This window comes from Thamnophis sirtalis, unplaced genomic scaffold (genome assembly GCF_051295495.1).
Source record: "Thamnophis sirtalis isolate CommonGarterSnake01/CBP01778 unplaced genomic scaffold, rThaSir2_p1.2 scaffold_2, whole genome shotgun sequence".
NCBI lineage: Eukaryota > Metazoa > Chordata > Lepidosauria > Squamata > Natricidae > Thamnophis > Thamnophis sirtalis.
Genome location: NW_028261382.1, coordinates 29,936,948 through 29,962,042, shown reverse-complemented (window position 1 = coordinate 29,962,042; position 25,095 = coordinate 29,936,948). Strand labels below are relative to the sequence as shown.

The following is a 25,095-nucleotide window of genomic DNA, read 5'->3' as shown; positions in this document are numbered from 1 at the left end:
ATACAGAACAATACCTTTCTTTGTGCCAGCCAGGGACCAAGGGAAGAAAAGGGCGACGTAATGCCCCATCCTTCCAATGATGCGTCATCTTTCTTGCGCATTACGTTATCTTTTATTTTTAGGGAAAACTTAGACATAACCAGGGGAGTGAGGGAGGCGTCTTTATGCGTTTTTTAACATGCTTTCAAACTGCTCAGTTGGCAGAAGCTGGGACAAGTCACGGGAGCTCACTCTGTTACGTGGCGCTGGGGATTCGAACCGCCCAATTGCCAACCATTCTGATCGACAAGCTCAGCGTCTTAGCCACTGGCTATGGTAAGGTAACAGTGTTCCATGCGTTTAGTCATGCCGGTCACATGTATATAAATTCTGTTCATTTATATTAGCATATAAATATGCTAATAAAATTAACAGAATTACAAATAAACTAATATAAAAAGAAATCTAGTTAAAATTATCCTGTCGCACTTTTATTGTCGTTATTGGTATATGTGTTAATATTTCTTTTTGTTCTTTCTTTGCTTTTTTGAAAATGATATGCCCTGACGATACACTGCATTCAAAATCTTTATGATTTTTTTAAAAAAATATGCAATTGCTTTCCTTCGCCCCTCCAGAAGGAGAACGGCCGGCGAAATTGCCGTGTCTTTTTTTTTCAGTTTTTTTTTTATTATTCTCTTACGTACCATTTTAAGTATACATTCACATGATTGTTCTCCTTCTTTACATTTGTCATTCTTATACATTCATATATTTCATTTCATAGGTTATAATATACAGTTTGGGTTGCTTTATCTACCATCCCTTCCTCCTTTTGTAACACCTCCTTGTTTTCCTTTCCTTTTCTCCCTCCCTCCCTTCTTTATTTCCTTCCTTCCTCCTCTCCTTCCCCTTCCTTCTTCCCTTACCTTTCTCCTATTCCTGCTCTTCCTCTTCCCCTTCCTACCCTCTCTCCTTCTCTTTCTCTCCCTTCCACCCTCTCCTTCCCCTTCCTTCTTTCCTTACCTCTCCCCTACTCCTACTCTTCCCCTTTCTACCCTCCTTCTCTTTCTCTCCCTTCCACCCTCCTCTCCTTCTCCTTCCTTCTTCCCTTACTTTTCTCCTGCTCTTCCTCTTCCTCCCCTCTCTCCTTCTCTTTCTCTCCCTTCCACCCTCTTCTCCTTACCTCTTTCTTCTTTCCCTGCTCTCCTTCTCCTTCCTTCTTTCCTTACCTCTCCCCTACTGCTCTCTTTCTCTTCCCTCTCTCCTTCTCTTTCTCTCCCTTCCACCCTCTCCTTCCCCTTCCTTCTTTCCTTACCTCTCCCCTACTCCTACTCTTCCCCTTCCTACCCTCCTTCTCTTTCTCTCCCTTCCACCCTCCTCTCCTTACCTCTTTCTTCTTCCCCTTCTCTTTTTCCCCTTCCTTCTTCCCTTCCTTTTCTCCTACTCTTCCTCTCCCTACCCTCTCTCCTTCTCTTTTGCTCCTTTCCATCGTCCTCTCCTTACCTCTTTCTTCTTTCCCCCGTCTTCCTCCCATTCTCTCCTCTCCCTTTCTTTTTCTATTGTTGTCTGTGTCTATTTTAAAACTCAGTAGAGCTCAGAAATTGCCGTGTCTTGAGCTGCTCACTCACCGAGATTCTAATTCCGCCACTCCGTTTTCATCCGGAAGGCACACAGGCGAAGGAGTCTCTTCCCGCGAATCACCATTGTCGGCTGCTGGGCTCCCTTCAAAGTATTTGCCGGCAACCGGCTCGGGTTCAAACTCTGGTGGGTTCAGCGTCTTGTACGGTTGATCCAGAGGATCCAAAAGGATGATCTGATGGGGAAAAAAAAGGGGGGGGGGGAATATGCCTTGCTCTTTGACTGATGGAAAGGAAATGTGTAGACCAGCGTTCTCAACCTGTGGGCTGGGACCACTTTGGGGGTCGAACGAGCCTTTCATAGGGGTCTCCTAAGACCATCAGAAAACACATATTTTCGATGGTCTTAGGTACCAAGACACCAATTTTATGGTTGGGGGGGGTCACCACTACATGTGGAACTGTATTAAAGGGTCGTGGCATTGGGAAGGTTGAGAACCACTGGTGTAAACACATCTGACTACCACTCTAGAGACAGGATAACTTGAGCATCACTATCGACTCTGGCCTAAGAGAAAGACCCTGTAATAATAACTTTGGGTAGACCAGGTTGCCCTGATTTTAAAAAAAAAACTGGTTGTTGTGGACTGCCAGTGGAGCTGGTGGCAGACTCAGGCAGTGAGGAGGTTGGGGAGGAAGATGGGCCAGTCCTGGAGTCCGGGGAAGGCTCTGATGAGGGCTCTGTGTCGGAGGCAGAGAGGGGGCCAGGGCCGTCTGACAGTTATCAGCTGCCTTCAGAGTCAGATATCAGTGAGGCAGATGAACAGCTTGAGCCTGTTCCCAGTGTTGCATGCACAGAGTTGCCAGGTGAAGGGAACAGCTAAAGATCAAGGGTCGACTTGGGAGTAAGGCCACAGGTGGATGATGAATGGCCCCTCCCGGAGGAAATAAAAGAGAAGCAACTGGGGAGTGGAGTTTGCAGGAGACAATGAGGAGTTCAATTCATTAGGGTGAAGTTCTATTCCTGACTTTTTGACAAGTAATTGCTGCTACAGCATGGAGCTTGGAAGATATCGGCCTGGCTGCTCTCCAAGCCTGCTAAAGGCCTGTAGTTGTGAAATCTCTTGAAAGACTCTTGGCCGGGACTTTGCTGGAGAGGAATTCCCTTCAACCTAAATAAAAGGGGTTTTATCAGGACGAGGAGTGGGCTTCATGATCTTGGGAAGTCTAGGTCAGAACACTGGTATAGCGGACAAAGCAAAGAGTGCCCGTGGCTTAGAGGTTAATATATCTACCTAATATGTAAGCAGCCCGGGTTCGAATCTCAGAAGGGTACAGCTAGCTGACGAGAGCTAAATAGCTTGAAATAGATCTATACTAGTCTCCCTTTATTTTTTTGTTGGTAAATATAAATTTAACACCCTGCAATAATGTCCAACATAAGATTCATTTTCCAGGATGCCAGAGTTGGGACACTTACAATACAATGCAGCCTTGCGGACTTGGAGATGGTATTGTCTTGGTTGAGCCAACATGGGGGTTTGTGACTCAACAACCAAAGCAGAAATGCCCGTGATGGGTGCCCCCTTTGGGTCAAGGATGGGATGGGGGAAGGGAGGGAAGGAACAGAAGAGAAGAGAAGGCAAAATGGAGAAAGGAGAAGGAGGGAGAAGGAGGAAAAAGGGAGAAGAGAGAAGGAAGGAGGAAGGAGGAGAAGATGAGAGAAGACGGGAGAAGAAGGAGAAGGGGAAGACAGGAGAAGGCAGAAGAAAGGAGAAGAAGGAAGAAGAGAGAAGGGAGGAGAGAGGAGAAGGGAGGAGAGAGAAGATGGGAGAAGGGGGAAGGGAGGAGAAGAGAGAAGAGAGAAGAAGGGAGAAGAGAGAAGGTGAAGAAGGGAGAAGGGAGGAGAATGGAGAAGGAAGACGGGTGAAGAGAGGAGAGAGGAGAAGGGGGAAGAAGGGAGAAGATAGGAGGGAGGAGGGGCAGACAGGAGAAGGGAGAAGACGTAAGAAGGGAGAAGAGAGGAGAAGGGACAAGAGAGAAGAATGGAGAAGAGAGAAGAAGGGAGAAGAGAGAATGGAAGACGGGAGAACGGAGGAGAGGAAGACAGGAGAAGAAAGGAGAATGGAGAAGGAAGAAGGGTGAAGAGAGGAGAAGGGAGAAGAGAGGAGGGAGAAGGGGAAGATGGGAGAAGGGAGAAGACGTAAGAAGGGAGAAGAGAGGAGAAGGGGGAAGAAGGGAGAAGAGAGGAGGGAGAAGGGGAAGATGGGAGAAGGGAGAAGACGTAAGAAGGGAGAAGAGAGAAGGGAGAAGAGAGAAGATGGTAGAAAGCGGGAGAAGAGGGAAGAGAGAAGTGGTGGGCAGAGAAGGGGAGGAACTTATCTTCATGCCACCAAAGAGGATGAAGCTTCAAACCCAACCTATTTTTGAAGGACCATCCGAGAAGTTCACTAGAACTTCGGAGCTTCGTACCAGCCCCCCGTCCCCACCTCCCATCAGCGAGAACCCTTAAAAAACAGGCCAATCAACTCCCACCTCGCTCAGAGTCTCTGGACCGTCGCAGCTGGGCGCGCTCGCCTCCTCGTCGGAAGCCCCCAGCAGAGTCTGGCTTTCCTCCGTCCGTTCAAGAAGCTACACAAAAGCGTGGAATGAGATGACAAAAAAGGCTGCATTGGTCAAAGGAAACCGAGTGATATGACGCATGTACAAACAAGTAATGCCTTAAAAAAAGAAAAGGAAGGAAAACAGAGAGACGCCTGCAAACAAGAGGAACAGATACGAGGTTATTTAGCAGCAGCGCTGGCCCAAGAGATAGCAATAGCACTTAAGACTTATATTCCACTTCCCAGCCCCCTCTCAGCGGTTTACAGCGTCAGCCTCTTGCCCCCAACAATCTGGTCCTCATTTGACCCACTTTGGAAGGATGGAAGGCTGAGTCAACCTTGAGCCAGTCAGGATCCAACTGCTGGCTGTGGGCAGAATTAGGCTGCAACATTGCATTCTAACCACTGCCCCACCATGGCAAGGGAGGGAGGGAGGGAGGGAGGGAGGGAGGGAGGGAGGGAGGGAGGGAGGGAGGGAGGAAGGAAGGAAGGAAGGAAGGAAGGAAGGAAGGAAGGAAGGAGAAAAGGGAGGGAGAGAAGGAAGGGATGGAAGGAAGAAATAGCAAGTAGACATAAATACCACTTCACAGCCTTCTCTAAGCATTTTATAGAGTCAGCCTATTGCCCCCAACAATCTGGGTACTCATTTAACAACAACAGAAGGATGGAAGGATGAATCAACCTTGAGTCAGTAAGGATCGAACTGCTGGCAGTGGGCAGAGTTAGCATGCAAGACGAGGAGAATAGGTCGACTTCCTCTCCCATGTCCATCCTCTTATCTACCATCCCCACAAGCCAGGTGGAGTAAAACAGACTTCTTCACAACTTCTAGTAAGTCACGTCATCAACAGACTTCTTCACAACTTCTAGTAAGTCACGTCATCCTTAGAAGACCCCATGGAGCCTTCCTAGCCGGCACTGTAACCTCCGCACACAAACACAACAGATGACCAAAGTTGATTTTTTCTTCATCCACCATAACGCCACTATAAATTGACCAATACCAAAAGAAAGTCACACTCCTTGTTTGAGCGCTGACTTCAAAAGTCTAACCTCGAGTACTGCATCCAGTTTTGGTGGCTACGATGCAGTGGTGGGTGGCCAATTTTTCTACTACCAGTTTAGGTGTGCATGACGCTTCTGCGCATAAGCATCCGGGCATGTGGGCGGAGCCTCTCACGGCTGCTACTACCAGTTCGCCCGATCCGGGCCAAATTGGGAGGAACCCACCTCTGCCACAGTGAAAAAAAGATGTGGAGACTCTAGAAAGAGTGCAGAGAAGAGCATCAAAGATGATGAAGGGACTGGAGGCTAAAACATACGAAGAACGGTTGCAGGAACTGGGCCTGGCTAGTCTAGTGAAGAGAAGGACCAGGGGAGACAGGAGAGCAGTCTTCCAATATCTCAGGGGCTGCCACAGAGAGGAGGGGGTCAAGCTATTTTCCATAGGCCAGATGAGGAATAATGGATGGAAACTGATCAAGGAGAGATTTAACCTAGAAATAAGGAGAAATTTTCTTGACCATGAGAACAATCCACCAGTGGGACAGAAGTTGCCTTCAGAGGTTGTGGGAACTTCATCACTTTCAAGAAGAGACTGGACTGGTCTAGATGGCCTACAAGGTCCCTTCCAACTCTGTTAATTTGTAAAGGATATTGAGACTCTAAAAAGAGTGCAGAGAAGAGCAACTAGGATGATTAAGGGACTGGAGACTAAAACATATGAAGAATGATTGCAGAAACTGGGCATGGCTAGTCTAGTGAAGAGAAGGACCAGGGGAGACAGGAGAGCAGTGTTGCAATATTTGAGGGGCTGCCACAGAGAGGAGGAGGTCAAACTATTTTCCGAAGAACTTGAAGACCAGACAAGGAACAATGGATGGAAATGGATCAAGGAGAGGTTCAACCTAGAAATAAGGAGAAATTTCCTGACAGGGAGAACAATCAACCCATGGAACAGAAGTTGCCTTCGGAAGTTGTGGGAGCTTCATCCCTGGAGGCTTTCAAGAAGAGACTGCACTATCTGTCAAAAATGGTGTAGGGTCTTCTGCTTAGGTGAGGGGGTTGGACTAGATGACCTACAAGGTACCTTCCAATTTGTAAAATATATTGAGACTCTAAAAAGAGTGCAGAGAAGAGCAACTAGGATGATTAAGGGACTGGAGACTAAAACATATGAAGAATGATTGCAGAAACTGGGCCTGGCTAGTCTAGTGAAGAGAAGGACCAGGGGAGACAGGAGAGCAGTGTTGCAATATTTGAGGGGCTGCCACAGAGAGGAGGAGGTCAAACTATTTTCCGAAGAACTTGAAGACCAGACAAGGAATAATGGATGGAAATGGATCAAGGAGAGATTCAACCTAGAAATAAGGAGAAATTTCCTGACAGGGAGAACAATCAGCCCATGGAACAGAAGCTGCCTTCGGAAGTTGTAGGAGCTTCATCCCTGGAGGCTTTCAAGAAGAGACTGGACTGTCATCTGTCAGAAATGGTGTAGGGTCTCCTGGTTGGGCCTGGGGTTGGACTGGATGACCTACAAGGTCCCTTCCAACTCTGTTAATCTGTAATATCTGGATCTGCCGGAATTCCTTGATATGTTATAGCATTTAGCGTTGAATGGAAACTTTAACAGGCGCCGCTTAAGGGAACCCAATTCCCCGGAGAGCCATTTTCCCCTGCTCGCTTAATGAAACACCAATAAAATTAAGGGAGCAGCTCTCCCAAAGTTTGATTTTGAAAGAGGTTCCGCCACCAGGCTAAGAAAAGAAGAGATGCCACCCGTCTTGATCCCCTTAGGCCTTTCTGGATCTCTGCAGAATTCATTAATCAACGCGGGTTTTTTTTTTTTCCCAAGGGAAGGCCATGATTGGGTTCTCTTTCCAAAGGTTTAAACCTGCATGCAGAATCCGCAACTGAAACGGCGGGAGATTCACAGCTCTGCCTTTTCCCCCAAAACGTAAAATCCTTTATAAACTAAGACAGTTAGGAGGTTTCTCCAAGGAAGGTTATAATTTTCTGCATTCTGGGACCTTTAATTTAAAGATTTATTTCCCCCCCCCCCCCCTGGATCACGTCAAACTTCCGTAATCCCTCGCGAGCCAAGAGTGAATTGTTCTGGAGGATCATGATTAAGATCGGATTAAGATTAACAGAGTTGCAAGAGACCTTGTAGGTCATCTAGTCCAGTGGTCTCCAACCTTGGCAACTTTAAGACTTGTGGACTTCAACTCCCAGAGTTCCTCAGCCAGCAAAGCTGGCTGAGGAACTCTGGGAGTTGGAGTCCACAAGTCTTAAAGTTGCCAAGGTTGGAGACCACTGATCTAGTCCAACCTCCCGCCCAAGCAGGAGACCGTCCACCATTGCTGACAGATGGCAGCCCAGCCTCTTCTTGAAAGCCTCATATTTTCGATTCTGGGTGAATCAGTTGTTAGTTTATGGGAAGCCTACCGCTGGGTGACATGGTAGCAGTATCCCAGTATTTCAGGGGCTGCCACAAAGAAGAGGGAGTCAAGCTTTTCTCCAAAGCATCTGAAGGCAGGACAAAAAGCAATGGATAGAAACTGTTTCCCCAAAAAGAAGACCTCCCCGGATAATAAGCCCAATTGGGCTTTTGAATGCATGGACTAAAATAAGCTCTCCCCGCAAAATAAGCCCTCCCTGAAAATATTGCAACAAAGCAGCAGCCATGCGGTGACCACACTCGCCGCCTCCTGCACCTCAAAAATAATACAGCCTCCTGAAAATAAGGCCAAGCGCTTCTTTTGGGGGGTCAAAAGAAAATCAGACCCTATCTTATTTTCAGGGAAACACAGGAATCCAGCAGAAAAGCAACTTAGAACTAAGGAGAGATTTCCGGACAGTTAGTTCAGCTTCAGAAGTTGTGAATGCTCCAACACTGGAAGTTTTTAAGAAGATGTTGGATAACTGTTGTGGCCCAGCAGGAGCCGTTGGAGCTGCCACCAGACTCCAACAGCGAGGGGCCCTATGAGTTGGCTCTGGAGGATGTGGAGGACCCTGGACAGGGTTCCGACTCTGAGCAGGGTGCAGAGAGGCTGGTTGGCTACCAGGAGGCACCTGAGCCTTGGACCAGTGGGGAGGAGACAAGGGAGAGTGAGCCGGACGCCAGCAGTAAGTTGTTCCTGGATGCACGGCACCGAAGAGCTAATAGGCGTCAGGAACAGTTGCGCAAGTACAGGAGGTAATTGCACTCAGCTGGTGGTCATTAGGCTCCTCTCAACACTATAAAAGGACTGCTTGTGCACACGCCCCTCCTGCAGAAGTCAACGCAGGAACTAATGTCGGAGAACATTATTGTGAGCTTGGCAGGCTGGATTGCTGCCAAGCCTTATCTGTGCTGGATTGCTGCCCAAGCTTGTCTGTGCCAGTTTGCTGCCAAGGACCTGTCTGTCTGTTAATTAAATGCCATAACTTATCTTTGGCTCGGAGTGTGTGTTGGTGTAGGACGAGGGGGGTCAGAACAGATAACCATTTATCTGAAATGGTATAGGGTTTCTTGCCTATGCAGGGGGTTAGATTAGAAGACCTCCAAGGTCCCTTGTATATATCTTGTATATTTTCTATATCACTAATCCCCCATGCATGGCCTTCCCCACCCTGAGATACCTCATCCACTTAACATCCCACACATTTGATTAGCGAATGCGCAGGCAAAAGCAGGCAGGGATCACGTTCAAGTTACGGGATTCACTCCAACGAATCCTTGGGTTACGAAGGTAATGGTCAAGCTCCATTACATTCGTAACTTGAGAAATACCTGTATTATTTTTTTTAAAGGGGGGAGGGGGAGAAGACTTGCAACAGTGAAATCAGGGCTGCCCAAGGCAGTGGGTGAACTCTGAATGTAATTTCAATTCTCAGCGGCTTCCGCTTCAGTTTTCTGATAAGAGGGAGAAAATGTCGGCTTTGCCTCGAAATTTCTCGACCGTGTCAAGGATTCCGCCTGCTTAGATCAATGACATTTCTTACAGCCAGCCCGTGCTCTTAATGGATGGCTCGCGCCAAAGATGCTTGGCCGATTTCACACAGGCGTTGGCAAGACTGCAGAAAAGGACATGAGGTGAAAGCGATTTGATCTTCCTCCTGGCTGACTCGGTCTTCCACCTTTTCGGGCGAGCAAAGTGGGTGAAGCGGACTTCCAAGGTGGTTCTCGTTTTGATGGGGTTCAAAGTGGCATTGTAGAAGAAAGGGACTGTTCTGAAGTGAACTCAAAAGATTCCTTTATTGGGACTGCAAGCAGCCCTGGCAAAACGTTTCTCTCGCAGGCTAACAAGTCTGTCCAGCAGGGAGATAAATAGTTGTCTGTTCTGACCCCCCTCCTCCGTCCAGTAACAAAAGCCGAGACAAGCTTAAATGGAATGTCCTTTAATAACAAGACCAGAATCTCGGTGGCTGAAAGCCAAGTAAACAAACAGATAAGGACCTTGGCAGCAAGTCCGACAAACCTTGGCAGCAATTCAAACAAACCTTGGCAGCAATCCAGCCTGCCAAGTTAGTTTCTCTTTAGTCAAAGTGTTGACTTCTGCAAGAAGGGTGTGGCACAAGCAGTCTTTTTTATAGTCTGGAGAGGAGCCTAATGACCATCAGCTGAGTGTAATTATCTCCTGTAATTACGTAGTTGTTCTTGACGCCTATTAGCTCTTCGATGGTGTGCATCCAGGAACAACTCACAGTTGGTTTCTGGATCACTCTCCCTTGCCTCCTCCCCACTGATCCAAGGCTCAGGCGCCACCTGGTGGCCAACCAGTCTCTCTGCGCCCTGCTCGGAGTCGGAACCCTGTCCAGAGTCCTCCACATACTCCAGGGCCGACTCATAGGGCCCCTCGCTGTCGGAGTCTGGTGGCAGCTCCAACGGCTCCTGCTGGGCCACAACAGTTGTCTGCCACATCTATTCATCTCCGCCCCCTGCCTTTTATCCCCAGAGCTAGGGTGAGGTCTCGCTAGCAGTGGTAGCTCTTCTTTCCCAAGGGCCGGCCCATAGATTTCCATTGGTCTCCTCTCCTCTGCCTTCTGAGCATCTGGTGTCAGGCACTGGACCTAGCTGTTCCTCCTCTTCCTCATCAGTCACCTCCAGACATGGGGGCTGTTGACTCTCCATTTGAGGGCTGACAGATGGCCCAGGGTCCGCCCCTATCTCTCTCTCTCTGACAGCTCCATTCCCTCTTCCCGCTCGGAGCTCTCAGGTTACCCTGATGCTGACTCTGAGTCTCACGCCTCCTCCTCCTCCTCCGATTCGACTGCTGGAGGGGCCGCCAGCCTACAGGCCAGGGCCTGCATGCTCGGTAGCTCCTTTCCAAAATGAGTAGGTATAACAGGATAACAAAGTTGGAAGGACCTTGGAGGTCTTCTAGTCCAACCCCCTGCTCAAGCAGGAGCGCCTATACCATTTCAGACAAAGGGTTGTCCAACCTCTTCTTGAAAACATCCAGTATTGAAGCTCCCACACCTTCTGGAGGGAAGCCGTTCCAGTATTTAATTTTTCTCACTGTCAGGAAATTCCTCCTTAGTTCTAGGTTGCTTCTCTCCTCGATTAGTTTCCATTCGTTGCTTCTTGTCCTGCCTTCAGGTGCTTTGGAGTTCACTTTGGCCGAACGTTGGAAAAATATACATTTCCACGTCAGGCCACATTTCAGCTTCTGCTCTTTGGCGGTCAAACTGTCAAATTTCCTCCCGCTGAACCCCCCACCCCCACCCCGGCTCAAGGTGAAGAGAAGGGCTCCCCAGGATCGATCGGTCTTGTTCAAATGACCCTGGTGGCCAAAAACCTTGAGAAGGTGCTTCTCCCCGACGAAGTGCTGATGCGCCGCGTTTCGCAGCCAACTGGAAGGCCCCCAGAGGACGGACTCAGCACTAAGAGCTGCCGGTTTATAAGCAGATGTTCGGAGGACAAGAGAAAAAGCACAGCTTTTCGTTCTTGGGAGAGCAAAAATTGCTCCAGGTGTTGTATGTCTCCGAGGAGAAGGAAGTTTAGAAGGACTTTGAGCAAGGGGTTAAAAGTATTGCTACCTTGCACTCTTTTTAGAAAGCTGGGGCAGCGGAAGAGGAGAGTGTGGGATCAGCAGGTTTCAAAAAAGCAGAGAAACCAGCTGAGCTTGGCCCCCGTTGATGGAAAAACACATTCCTAATGATGAAGGATATGAAGAGGTTTTGGTTGAGGGCCAACACAATGTAAGGGCGAGCCCCCTTATCCGAGCTCTGTGCCAATTCAGTGTCCGAGTTCTAATTTAATCCAGGTGGTAAGACTCGAGATCGAGGAAGATGCAAGACTAAATGCACTGGTTTTTCTTTTCTGCAGAATTAATAAACATGATATATAGAGTGAGGCTATGAGTCAAGGCTGTACTTTTCCAAGTTGCAATGGATGGCTGTGAAAGTTGGACCATAAAGAAGGCTAAGCGCCAAAGAATGGAGGCCTTTGTACCGAAATACTACAAACTGGACTTGCTCAAAAATAATGTTTTTCCCCCCTCTCGCACAAAAATATCAGTTAAAGCTGTGAGAAACACGTTTCTGCTTTGTTCAAAGTCAACCTTGTCTACTCAAATACTCTTGCTTGGAGGTAAAACATCCAGAGCAATTTCTGAAAATAAATTGGATCGCTCTTGAGTTTTGAACTGTTGGGAGAAATAATACCCAGAGGTTGGAGAAAATGACAGCCACCTACAAAAATCTACACAACTCTGGTGTGTAGAAGATGGATTTGTTGTTTATTATTCCAGAGAGGTAGGAGTGAAAGCTATGGATGGGAATTGTTCAGAGATCCATGCTGATCCTGGTTGCTAAAAAGCAGAGACATCACCATGCCAACAAAAGTGCGTATAGTTAAAACTACGGTTTTCCCAGTTGCAATGGATGGCTGTGGAGGTTGGACCCTAAGGAAGGCTGAGTGCCAAAGAATGGAGGCCTTTGGACTCTGATGCTGGAGAAGACTCCTGCGAGTCCCTTGGACTGCAAGGCCATCCAACCGGTCAGTCCTAGAGGAGATCAACCCTGGCTGCTCTTTAGGAGGCCAGATCCCGAAGAGGAAACTCAAAGACTTTGGCCACCTAATGAGAAGGAAGGACTCACTGGAGAAGAGCCTCATGCTGGGAAGGATAGAGGGCAAAAGAAGAAGAAAGAGACGGCAGAGATAAGGAGGTGGCTGGATGGAGTCACTGAAGCAATCAGTATGAGTTTAAATGGACTCCAGAGGATGGTAGAGGACAGGAAAGTCTGGAGAGAAGTTGTCCATGGGGTCACGATGGGTTGGACAAGACTTCGCAACTAACAACAACATAGAGTGAGGTCCTACAAGTTCTCAAAGCCTCTGTGTCCCTCAGCATCCGATAGCTTCAAGAAGGACCTGGTTGGGATGGATGGACCAACTGCTAACACCTTCGGGAAACTTTCATCCAGGGGTATCCAACCTTGGTGACTTTACGACTTTTGGACTTCAACTCCCAGAATTCCCCAGCCAGCATGGGAGTTGAAGTCCACAGATGTTAAAAGTCGCCAAGGTTGGAGATCTGAGTGGGATGGGTTGCATCAACTCCAGAATACTGTCCAAGGTCCTGAAGTACATCTTCCTATGCTTTCAACTCTCCATGGACTAAACCTAGATCAAAGGGCCACAACGTTGGTTCCTGAATGGCCTCCAGCAGCTACAGCTCACCAAATGGAGCCAAGATGCTTATTGGGATGAGAATACAAATCCTTTTAGGCACCACTCCACCCGGAAATCATGGAAATCCAGAATCTCCTACCCTATCTCAGAGTTCAAGTGATGAGCCAACATTTCTACCCAACCAAGAGAATGGCTCACAAATGACATAAGAGACAGTCCTGCTTTAAGCATCCTTTGATTTGAACTTTTGATGCCACTGGACTTCAAAGGCTGTGAAATGCTGGGTTGATAGCTAGAAGAATACAGAATTATACAGAATAACAGAGTTGGACGGGGCCTTGGAGGTCATCTGGTCCAACCCCTTGCTCAAGCAGGAGATCCTATACCATTTCAGACAAATGGCTGTCCAGTCTCTTCTTGAAAGCCTCCAGTGATGAAGTACCCACAACTTCTGGTGGCAAGCTGTTCCACGGGTTAATTGTCCTTGCTGTTAGGAAGTGTCTCCTTAATTCCAGGTTGCTTCTCTTCTTGATTAGTTTCCATCCATTGTTTCTCGTCCTGCCCTCCGGTGCTTTGGAAAATAAGATGTCCCCCTCCTCTAGTTATAACTAGATGACCCCACAGAGAGAATTCCCTGCAGCGCTTCTTGGATCCCAGGAAATGTTCCATAAGGAAAATAGGAAAATAATGGGTGAGGGCACACATTCCTTCCCCCCCAGGCCAGGTGCCTCCCTCTGTTTCCCCATCAACTGGCAGCCTCCTTAATGCCCAGGGTACCAAGAGACAGACGAGGCTACACCCAGAGCCAGCACAAGTTCATCTGGCCTGCGCCCATGGTCCAGCTGTTTTATGCCCTGCATTTGCTGGAATCAGTCTCTCTCTCTCTCTCTTTCTTCTCTCTCCTTTCTTTTTATCCCTCTCTCTTTCCTTGCTCTCTTTCCCTCTGTCTCTTTCTTCTATCTCCTCTCTCTCCTCTTTCTCTCTCTCTCCTCTCTCCCTCTCCATCTCCTTTCTCTCTCTCTCTCTCTCTCTCACACACACACACACACACTCTCACAAAAGTCAGGGTCTGCAAGCATTCCATTTTCCAGCTCTTTGAGTCAGAAGTCCGATTTAAGCACTCAAGATGGAAAATGTCATTGGTTTTTGATCCAGAAAAAAAATGACCCAACTTGTGCTCTTCTAAAAAAATAAAAAAATGGCAATCTGTATGCTTCCAATGGATTAACTGGGCATCACAAATCGTTGAGCCTTGCTGCATGGTTAAACATTTGCGACTACGTGAGCTTCATCCCTGGAAGCTTTCAAGAAGAGCCTGGGCTGCCATCTGTCAGAAATGGGGTAGGGTCTCCTGCTTGGGCGGAAGGGGGTTGGACTAGATGACCTGCAAGACCCCTTCCAACTCTGTGAATTCAACCTAGAAATAAGGAGAAATTTCCTGACAGAGGGAACAATCAACCCATGGAACAGAAGTTGCCTTCAGAAGTTGTGGGAGGTTCATCCCTGGAGGCTTCCAAGAAGAGATTGGACTCCCATCTGTCAGAAATGGTGTAGGGTCTCCTGCTTGGGCAGGGGGTTGGACTAGATGACCTACAAGGCCCCTTCCAACTCTGTGAATCAAAGTGAGAAGCAACTTGGAACAAAGGAGAAAATTCGTAACAGGGAGAATAATTAACCAGTGGAACGGCTTGCCTCTAGAAATTGTGGCTGCTCCATCACAGGAGGGTTTTATGAAAAGATTAGGAAGCCATTTGTCTGGACTGATATAGGATCTCCTGCTTGAACAGGGAGGTTGGACTAGAAGACCTCCAAGATCCCTTCCAACTGTTATTCTGTGATTCTTCACTGGTAGCTGCTGGACTTTCTTCTGAAGCTTTCAAGAATCTCCCAGATTGTTGGTGACGCAGTACTGGAAGAAGGAAGAATTGCCTACTATTCAAGAATGGACATTAAAAGTAGTAAACTTAGGAGAGATGGCCAAAATCTCAGCATATTTGAAGGACCATTCAGATGAGAAATACAAGCTGGAATGGAGAAGATGGATTGACTACATTCAAAATAAATATCGGACTAAGAAATCTCAATGAGCTTATGAATGAACAAGGAATGTTATAACTTATCTAAAGTTAGCTTAATAAAAGGGGAGTTAAAGTACAAGAAAGAGGGAGGATGCTATAGTTAGTTAGCTTATGTTAGTGCATGATTGTTAAATGTTTATACCCTGTATTTGCTCTGGGAAGTTGGGGGGAGGGAGGGTTGGAGGGGGGTAGAGTGGGGGTAGAGGGAGGGAAGGGGAAATATTTGTAAAATTTATTAAAACTTTTCAATTAAAAAAAGAACTTCCCAAATCCAAAGAAAGTGTGCGCACTGGATTAAGCCCTATTCTGGCCTTTACTTTAAAAGCCTTATCCTGGCTTGTACACACCCTAAAAGCTATCAAAACCAAAATTAACTTTGATAGGAGCCATGATTCTTCACAATCAAGGCTTAGCTTTAGCACTTATGCTTAACTTTACAGTTGATCTCCACTAAGGTAAAAGGTTCCCCTCACACATCTGTGCTAGTCGTTCCGGACTCTAGGGGGCGTTGCTCATCTCCACTTCAAAGCCGAAGAGCCAGAGCTGTCCGAAGACGTCTCCGTGGTCATGTGGCCGGCATGACTCAACGCCAAAGGCGCACGGAACGCTGTTCCCTTCCCACCAAAGGTGGTTCCTATTTTTCTACTTGCATTTTTTTACCTGCTTTCGAACTGCTAGGTTGGCAGAAGCTGGGACAAGTCATGGGAGCTCACTCCATTACATGGCGCTAGGGTTTCAAACCGCTAAACTGCCGACCTTTCTGATCGACAAGCTCAGCGTCTTAGCCACTGAGCCACTGCCTCCCTTATTGATCTCCACTAATTCCCTCCAAAAAGGGATACATTTTTGCTTCTGGATTATCCACAGTTTCCTTTTCTAAAAGCCGGCGGGAATTTTCCAAAGTTGAATTTCAGAAAACTGCTGCCTATTTCTCTTAGGGGTCCCAGTTGACTTCTGAAGAAGTCTCCGGTCACACAATCTCGATCTGTTGTCAAAGTTGTCTGTCAAACCTTAAGCAATTTCAGTGTTAGTTTTAGGAGGATCAAGAAACCCATTTTGCATATAAAGATAGATCTGCTAAATGTTGGAAGTGTAATCAACCATCGGGTCCATACTATCATATGTGGTGGACCTGCCCAAAAGCTAAAAAGATGAAAATACATACTTGGCTGGAAAAAAATGATAAAGCAACACACAGACTTCAAACAAGAGACATTTTTTTGCTGAGCATCCTACCAGAAAATATGATAAAAAGACTATATATCTTGGTTTTACATATACTAAACTGTTGCCAGAATTGTATCTGCAGAACAATGGAAGAAATCTGAGACTCCATGAGATGAGAATGTAATTAAGAAAATGCTAGAATGCGCAGAAATTGACAAAGACTAACACTTATTCTTAAAGATAAACAAGAAACTGAATATTTTTTGACTTGTGATGTACTTAATCAATGGCTAGACAATAGAATAGAAGTTAGAAAGGAGGAGACGTAAAAAGAGAAGATGTTAATGTGGAGAGAATGTAAAGATGATGATGTTATGTATTATTGTTGGTTTTTAAATATTTCATTTATTTATTTACAAACATACAAAATACACACACACTTAGATGCACACTACATTTACACTATACAGTACGAACAGGAAGTTCCTGTTCTTTCTAATAGCAATTACAATTCTCCCTAGGTTATTTCCCTTCCAGTATATTTCATTTGCATTTCACCATTTTTAAACCCTCTTATTTTACTCATCTGTCTGCTATATTGGGTGATTACCTCTAGTAAATTTAAGCTCTATTGAGTGCATATGTATGTATGTATGTATGTATGTATATGGTATGTAGTGTATTTATTTATTTATTTATTTATTTATTTAGTGTCACAACCCCTGGTATGCCCAAATATGGGAGGAGGCCTATTCCTTTCTCTGTCTACCGGCTCGTCACAAAGAGACCATCCAGACAGAACCCAATATTTTTACTGTTGCCTTTGTTACATTTGTGTTGTATTTGTGCTGATAAATAAATAAAGGGAGACTAGTATAGATCTATTTCAAGCTATTTAGCTCTCATCAGCTAGCCATACCCTTACTGGTTCTAATCCCAGTAAGGGTATGGCTAGCTGATGAGAGCTAAATAGCTTGAAATAGATCTATACTAGTCTCCCTTTATTTATTTATCAGCACAAATGCAACACGTGTGTGTGTGTGTGTGTGTATTAATTCTCCTTAACTACTATTTTTGGGCTTTATTGACTTCCTTCATTGATCCTTGTTTCTTTCCTCTATCCACTTATACTATTTATCCCATATCTGGTAATATTCTGTTTCTTCTTCTCCCTGGATTTCTTTTGTTAGTTTGTCCATTTCGGCCCAGTCCATATTGTTGTTATACTATTATATACAGATATTATTAATATTATTGTTATGAATAACAACAACAAATACGTGGATTATGACTGTTCAAATAACTGTACCCAGATCACATGGTTTGATGGAAATAGAAAATAATATAAATAGAACAAATAAAACGGGGGGGGGGGGCGGAGAAACCCAAATCTCACCTCGCTTGTGTCTAAAGATTTCTGCTTCTCGTTTCCCGAAGGATCTGACGTGGAGAAATCAAACGGCTTCTTTTTCAGTTCTTGGATGACCCAGTGCATTTCCTTCACCACTCCAAGGACCTCGACAAACTGAAACCAATGAAGAGAAGCTCTGGAAGACCGTGGGAACTCTTACATCCTTCCAAAAAAGTTCCTTACGTTTACGTTTGAATGGATGGTCCATGCCCAAAAAGCCAGGGGTGAAATTCAAAAATTTTTCCCTACCGGTTCTGTGGGCTGGTGGTCATGTGGCTGGATGGGCATGGCTTGGTGGTCATGTGACCGGGTGGGCAACAAGCAGGGAACTCAGAGCTCTCAGAGAGCTCAAAAACCAACGGTCACACTTTATACAAAAATGACGTAAGAGGTGCACCACTGACTCACACAAAAGCGGATGGACTTCACACACACACAAAAAAGCAATGCTGATTGTCACAGCTGATCGTCGGAACTTTTTTTTAGCATTTTGCCCGCAGTTTTAAAAAATGTTGGAAAAGGGCTACCTGAGGTACCTACCTACAAATGGTGGGTTAACAAGCTAGTTACCAATTAGGTAGATTACTCCTTTCGTGCAGAGTCTAAGAAGTTGGGACACTTAATTCCCATTCAAAGCAAAGATGAGATAGACTCCGTGTTTGGGCTCTTCTAGAATCTAGAATCTGATGCTCCTTGTGATCCCTCTCAAGTCTTGCAGAACTGGGCGGTTGGTTCCTGAAGGTGATTTAAGATTTGCCACTCTAGATATCTCCCACATCTGGATTCTTTGTGATTTCCTTGTAGGCATAAAGCAACACCCACAGGAATGGGACAACTTGCCAGGGCCAACTCGCCATGGCCAACTTGTCATGGTCAACTCATCATGGCCAACTCACCACGGTCAACTCATCATAGTCAACTTGCCAGGGTCAACTCATCATGGCCAACTCACCATAGTCAACCCACTACAGCCAACTCACTATGGCCAACTCACCATGGCCAACTGAAACGGCCAACTCATCATGGCCAACTTGCCACAACCAACTCAACATGGCCTAGGGCAACTCATCATGGCCAACTCACTCACCGTGGGACAATTCGTCACAGGACAATTTAACCATTCAGTTTAATTATTCAAAATAAAATTAAAAAATCATTTTAATTTTTGTCATTTACATTTCATTCTGTCTCTTTTTTTTTTTTACACCCTTCCTTTAATGATTTCGTTCTGCTATTTCTTGGTAACTCTTGTCCTGTGATGAATTGCCTGCAGCAAGTTGGCCATGGTGAGTTGTCTCACTGCGAGTTGGACGTGGCCAGTTGGCCATAGCAAGTTGGCTGTAGTTGAGTTGGCCATGGTGAGTTATCTCAAGCGAGTCGGACGCGGCAAGTTGGCCGAAAGCAAGTTGGCTGTGGCGAGTTCACCCTGGTGAGTTGCCCCACAGCGAGTCGAACATGGCAAGTTGGGCATAGCAAGTTGACTAAAGAGAGTTGGCCCTGGTAAGTTGGCTGTGGCAAATTGTCATAGACCCGCACTCATAATGCGGCCCCAGAAATGGCTACTCCAAAAGTAAGACATAGTGATGTGTTGTGGCCTGGCAGGAGCCATTGGAACTGCCGATGGACTCTGATAGCGAGGAACCCTATGAGTCAGCTATGGAAGATGTGGAGGACGCTAGGCAGGTTTCAGACTCAGAGCAGGGACCAGAGAGGCTGGTTGGCCACCAGGAGGTGCCTGAGGCATGGAGCAGTGGGGAAGATCAAAGGAAGTTTATCCCTGACACCAGGCAACGAAGGGTGGAGAAACGGAGGCAGCAGTTACGAAGACAGACTCATAAGAGATAATCAAGCTCAGGTGGTTGTGGCTTGGCTCCTCCCAAGAGAGTATATAAGAAGAGACTTTGGGAGGAGTCCTTTTGCAGGACACAACCGTTCATAACAAGCTGGAGAAGCTCTTGTTCGTATTGTATCTCTTGTCCGTGAGAGTCTGGCCAATGTCTTGCCTGTGAGTTGTGTTTGGGCTTTCAGCCAACAGGATTGTAATTGCTGTGAATAAAGCGTGGCTAACAGTAAGCCAGTGTCGGCGTTAATCACTGGATGGAGGGGGGTCAGAACAGTGATGTTAATGAGCTTTCTGGTAGAGATGGATATAGAAGAGGGAAGCCAAATACCTTCTTTTTAAGCTCTTCCATAGACAGCTGGTCTACTGGGCAGTCCAAGCGATAATCCTGGTCCCGTAAGCAAATACTCATGTACGACGTCTGATTGCTCCAAGATATAAGGGTGTCTTCTAGGGAAAAAAAAGGATTGGGGGGGGGGGGGGGAGAGGACACCTAGCATTTATTTCGGAATCTACACACTACGAGGTGGAATATACTACAGAGAGCCCTTTGGCTTACAAACGTTCCATTAGTCAAGTTATAATGGCACTAAAAAAAGTGACTTATCACCTGGTTTCAATTTACAACTGTCGCAGCATCCTCGTGGTCACATGATCAAAATTCAGATGCTTGGCAACTGTTATGTATTTATGAGTTGTACTGTCCCAGGTCATGTGATCAAGAACTACTTCTATCTGTTTACGTCTAACTGTCTATCTTTTTCTGTCTGTTTGTTTCTGACTGTCTGTCTATCTCCATCCATCCATCCATCTATCTGTCTATTTCTATCCACCCATCCGTCTATTTCTATCCACCCATCCACCCATCCATCCGTCTATTTCTATCCACCCACCCACCCACCCACCTATCCATCCATCCATCCGTCTATTTCTATCCACCCATCCACCCATCCACCCACCCATCCATCCATCTATCTGGCTATTACTATCCACCCATCCATCCATCTATTTCTATCCACCCATCCACCCACTCACCCCCCCCCATCCATCTATCTGTCTATTTCTATCCACCCATCCACCCATTCACCCACCCATCCATCCATCCGTCTATTTCTATCCACCCATCCACCCATCCATCCTTCCTATTTCTATCCACCCACCCACCCACCTATCCATCCATCCATCTATCTGTCTATTTCTATCCAACCATCCACCCACCCACCATTCCATCCACCTATTTATCTATCATCTGTCTATCCATCTATCTGCCTATATCTGTCTATCTATTTATCTGAGAGGACGCAGTGGCTAAGTGGCTCAATGGCTGCTAAGCTTGTCGATCAGAAAGGTCGGCAGTTCGGCGGTTCGAATCCCTAGCACCGTGTAACAGAGTGAGCACCCATTACTTGTCCCAGCTTCTGCCAACCTAGCACTTCGAAAGCACATAAAAATGCAAGTAGAAAAATAGGGACCACCTTTGGTGGGAAGATAACAGCTCGCCATGTACCTTCGGCGTTTACTCCTAAGGTAGCCATTCATGGCTACCTAAGATGGAGCCATGAATGTGAGAATAGATGTTACCCTAAGATAGAACCATGAATGTGAGAATGGATGCTACCTAAGATGGAGCCATGAATGTGAGAATGGATGTTACCTAAGATGGAGCCATTAATGTGAGAATGGATGATACCTAAGATGGAGCCATTAATGTGAGAATGGATGCTACCTAAGATGGAGCCATGAATGTGAGAATAGATGTTACCCTAAGATAGAACCATGAATGTGAGAATGGATGCTACCTAAGATGGAGCCATGAATGTGAGAATGGATGTTACCTAAGATGGAGCCATTAATGTGAGAATGGATGATACCTAAGATGGAGCCATTAATGTGAGAATGGATGCTACCTAAGATGGAGCCATTAATGTGAGAATGGATGCTACCTAAGATGGAGCCATTAATGTGAGAATGGATGATACCTAAGATGGAGCCATTAATGTGAGAATGGATGCTACCTAAGATGGAGCCATTAATGTGAGAATGGATGCTACCTAAGATGGAGCCATTAATGTGAGAATGGATGATACCTAAGATGGAGCCATTAATGTGAGAATGGATGATACCTAAGATGGAGCCATTAATGTGAGAATAGATGTTACCCTAAGATAGAACCATGAATGTGAGAATGGATGCTACCTAAGATGGAGCCATTAATGTGAGAATGGATGATACCTAAGATGGAGCCATTAATGTGAGAATGGATGATACCTAAGATGGAGCCATTAATGTGAGAATGGATGCTACCTAAGATAGAACCATGAATGTGAGAATGGATGCTACCTAAGATGGAGGCCATGAATGTGAGAATGGATGCTACCAAGCCCTGAAGACTGGTAGTCCTATGTAGTCCTTTCTCTTTGAACCTATCTATACTCTCCGGAGAGCAAGGGTTATTTTGCCATCTATTCTGCTCACCATCCTTCCTGTTATCCCGGATTTGCTCTTCCAATGTTCTCCGCAAATTCCAGGTCTCCAAGATACCTTCTTCCAGTTGCTTCCGCAGGGCCAAGATAGTGTTTAGCTCCTCCTGCAGATTATTTATGCTAATTTAAAAGAAAAAGAAGAATTTTTAACCGAAGACCAAAGGAGAGCCAAGCTCATGAAACATTTTTTTTGGGGGGGGGGGGGGGAACTGTGCTCTGGACCTCTGGAGTCTTTTGTTCAGACATAAAAGATCTCCTTCCAAAGGAGAAAAAATGAAGCCGCTTTTAAAAGCCTCTTGAAAGGACAGGATAAACAGATCTTTAGAGAAGATCAAAATAAAAGTTAAAAACAAAAAGCGTCGCTTGTCCCCAATGGTGGTGTCATCTTTCAAACTTTCCATGGCATCCTTGAACTTCAAACTTTCCCCCAGCAAGAAAAAAACACGACACAAACTTGTCTGGAATGTCTAAAACCTTCGGAGAGGTCTAACGTATCTTTTGGAGTATAAGATGTCTCTTCCCCCCCACACACACAAAAAAGAGGGTGAAAATCTGGGTGGGTCTTATACTCCAAATGTAGCCCCACCCACCCGGTTCGCGCGTCACATTTTTAGGTGATTTCAGGCGATGGGGAATCTCACTTCCACTCCGATTTTGATAAAGAGTTTTTTTCCATTTAAAACAAACCCTCACCCAAGGCGTATTTAACTGGAGGGGGTGGGGGTGGGGTATGATTTTCATGGGGGCAGTAGAGGGACTTGGCACTGAAGGCTCCACTCCAGAGACGCAGGGATGAAATCCAGCAGTTTGTGACAAGTTCTGGAGAACCGGTAGCGGAAATTTTGAGTAGTTCGGAGAAACAGCAAATGCCACCTCTGGCTGGCCCCAGAGTGAGGTGGGAATGGGGATTTTGCAGTATCCTTCCCCTGGAGTAGGGTGGGAATAGGGATTTTGCAGTACTCTTCCCCTGGAGTAGGGAGGAAATGAAGATTTTACAGTATCCTTCCCCTGGAGTGGGGTGGAAATGGAGATTTTGCAGTATCCTTTCCCTGGAGTAGGGAGGAAATGGAGATTTTGCAGTATCCTTTCCCTGGAGTGGGGTGGAAATTGAGATTTTACAATATCCTTTCCCTGGAGTAGGGAGGAAATGGAGATTTTGCAGTATCCTTTCCCTGGAGTGGGGAGGAAATTGAGATTTTACAATATCCTTTCCCTGGAGTAGGGAGGAAATTGAGATTTTACAATATCCTTTCCCTGGAGTAGGGAGGAAATGGAGATTTTACAGTATCCTTCCCCTGCCACGCCCACAAAGCCACGTCACAGCCACAAAGCCACACCCACAGAACCGGTAGTAAGAAAATTTGAATTTCACTACTGCCAAGACGCCACGTCTTCGTACCTATAACCCTGAAGTCTCTATCAGGCCTTGCTGCGTTTTATCCCATTTTACAGCATTTTCTCCCCCACGGCTGTTAAGCAGAATGCCACTATTAAGCGAATCATCCAGTCATTAAGTGAATCTGCTCGCCGGAAGCTGGATGGGAAGTTTATTAACGGTGACCCCATGACCCTGAGGCACCGCAACCGGCATGGATACATGCCAGTTGCACGTGGACAGATTTTGATCACGTGATGTTACAACAGGCGTGTGAAAATCGGTCCCTCTTTTTTTTTCAGTGCTGTTGTAACTTCGGTCACTTCAATGAGCCGACATATGTCGAGGACTGCCTGTGTACCAAATAAGCTTTGCAGCTGCATGAGAATTTGTTCACCTCGCCTTGGAAGGCGGATTTGCAAATTGCAGTGAGAAATTTAGGCTGGTAGGCAAACCTCTGAACAATGTTTCAAGCAAAGGAGACATGAAAAGCTGAAGGGTTTGGCCAGCCCTTCTTCAGACACAATGGGGAAACAAAACAGACAACAGCAACCTGGATGCCTTTCAACTAAAGTTCCTTCATCCAGGGAAGATTTAAAAAAGAAGGAAGGAAGGAAGGAAGGAAGGAAGGAAGGAAGGAAGGAAGGAAGGAAGGAAGGAAGGAAGGAAGGAAGGAAGGAAGGAGGGAGGGAGGGAGGGGAACTAAAGGATAGGACTTTTTAATACTATTAAATGCTCCGTTCAAAAACAAACAAAAAACACAAAGGCAATTTTTCAAAGTCGGCTCCCTGATTCCTCATGAAATAACCTTCCTCACCTCTTTATTTTTGAAAGGAGCCAATGGTTGTTTGAAGGAAAAGGAGGGAGGGAGGGAGGAAAATAGGGAGCGAGAGGGAGGGAGGGAGGGAGGGAGGTAGAAGGTATAAAAGGAAGGAGAGAGATAGAAGGGGAAGGAAGGGAGGGGGAGAAGGGAAGGAATAGGGAGGGAGGGAAAATGGGGAGGGAGGGGGAAGGAAGGAAGGAAGGAAGGAAGGAAGGAAGGAAGGAAGGAAGGAAGGAAGGAAGGAAGGAAGGAAGGAAGGAAAAATAGGCAGAGGAGAGGGGGTGGAAATAGAAAGTATGAAAGGAAGGAAAGATATAAATGGGGAAGGGAAGGAGGGAGGGAGGGAGGGAGGAAGGAAGGAAGGAAAAATAGGGAGAGAAGGTATGAAAGGAAGGAAAGAGATAAAAGGGGGGGAGGAAGGAAGGAAGGAAGGAAGGGAGGGAGGGAGGGAGGGAGGAAGGAAGGAAAGGGGGGAGGAAGAAGGAAGGAAAAAATCAGGAGGGAGGAGGGAAGGCAGATCTCAGAATTAAGCCCTGCTTGGAAAAGGAATAAATGCATAAATGCCAGAAGGCTGCACCTTCATTTCCTTAATGAAGGGCATTACTTGATTAAAGGTGACACAGCTGGGATTCAGTACTTGGCAGGAGGGATGCTTGGGGGGGGGGGGAAGCTGGATCCAAGATTTAGTCCCCCCCTTGAGGCACCTCCCGTCCTCCGCAAAGGACCAAGAAGGAATCTCTGAACTGCTGCCCCCCCTTAAGCTCAGGACCACATTGAGGACCGTTATGATTTTCATTCAGTGACCTCAACAACACTGAAGGCAAAAGGTATGTCTCTGCCCTCCTCCTCTTCCTCCTTCTCTTCGTTCTCCTCCTCCTACCCTTCCTCTTCTCTCCTCCTCTACCTCCCTCTTCCCCTTCTTCTCCTTCTCCTCTTCCCCTTTTCCTTTTCCTCCTCCCTTTCTCCTCTCCCTCCTCTTCCCCTTCCCCTTATCCTCCTCCTCCTCTTCCTCTTTTCCTGTTCTCCTCCTCTTCCTCCTTCTCCTTTTCCTCCTCTTCCTCTTTCACCTCCTCCTCCCCTTCTCCTTCTCTCCTCCCTCTACCTCCCTCTTCCCCTTCTCCTCCTTCTCTTCTTCC

At 46.3% G+C, this 25,095-nt stretch overlaps 1 protein-coding gene across 1 annotated transcript in view; it reads right to left on the bottom strand.

The window, feature by feature from the left end:
* The window catches only part of CDK5RAP2 (CDK5 regulatory subunit associated protein 2), a 97,037-nt gene that overhangs the window by 38,942 nt on the left and 33,000 nt on the right, over nt 1-25,095 (bottom strand). The window contains exons 16-20 of the mRNA XM_087704645.1: nt 21,754-21,881; nt 19,610-19,728; nt 17,424-17,552; nt 4,095-4,190; nt 1,611-1,795 (exon numbers count right to left, since the gene is read on the bottom strand). Coding sequence (XP_087560771.1) covers nt 1,611-1,795; nt 4,095-4,190; nt 17,424-17,552; nt 19,610-19,728; nt 21,754-21,881 — 657 coding nt within the window. The remainder of the gene's footprint in view (nt 1-1,610; nt 1,796-4,094; nt 4,191-17,423; nt 17,553-19,609; nt 19,729-21,753; nt 21,882-25,095) is intronic.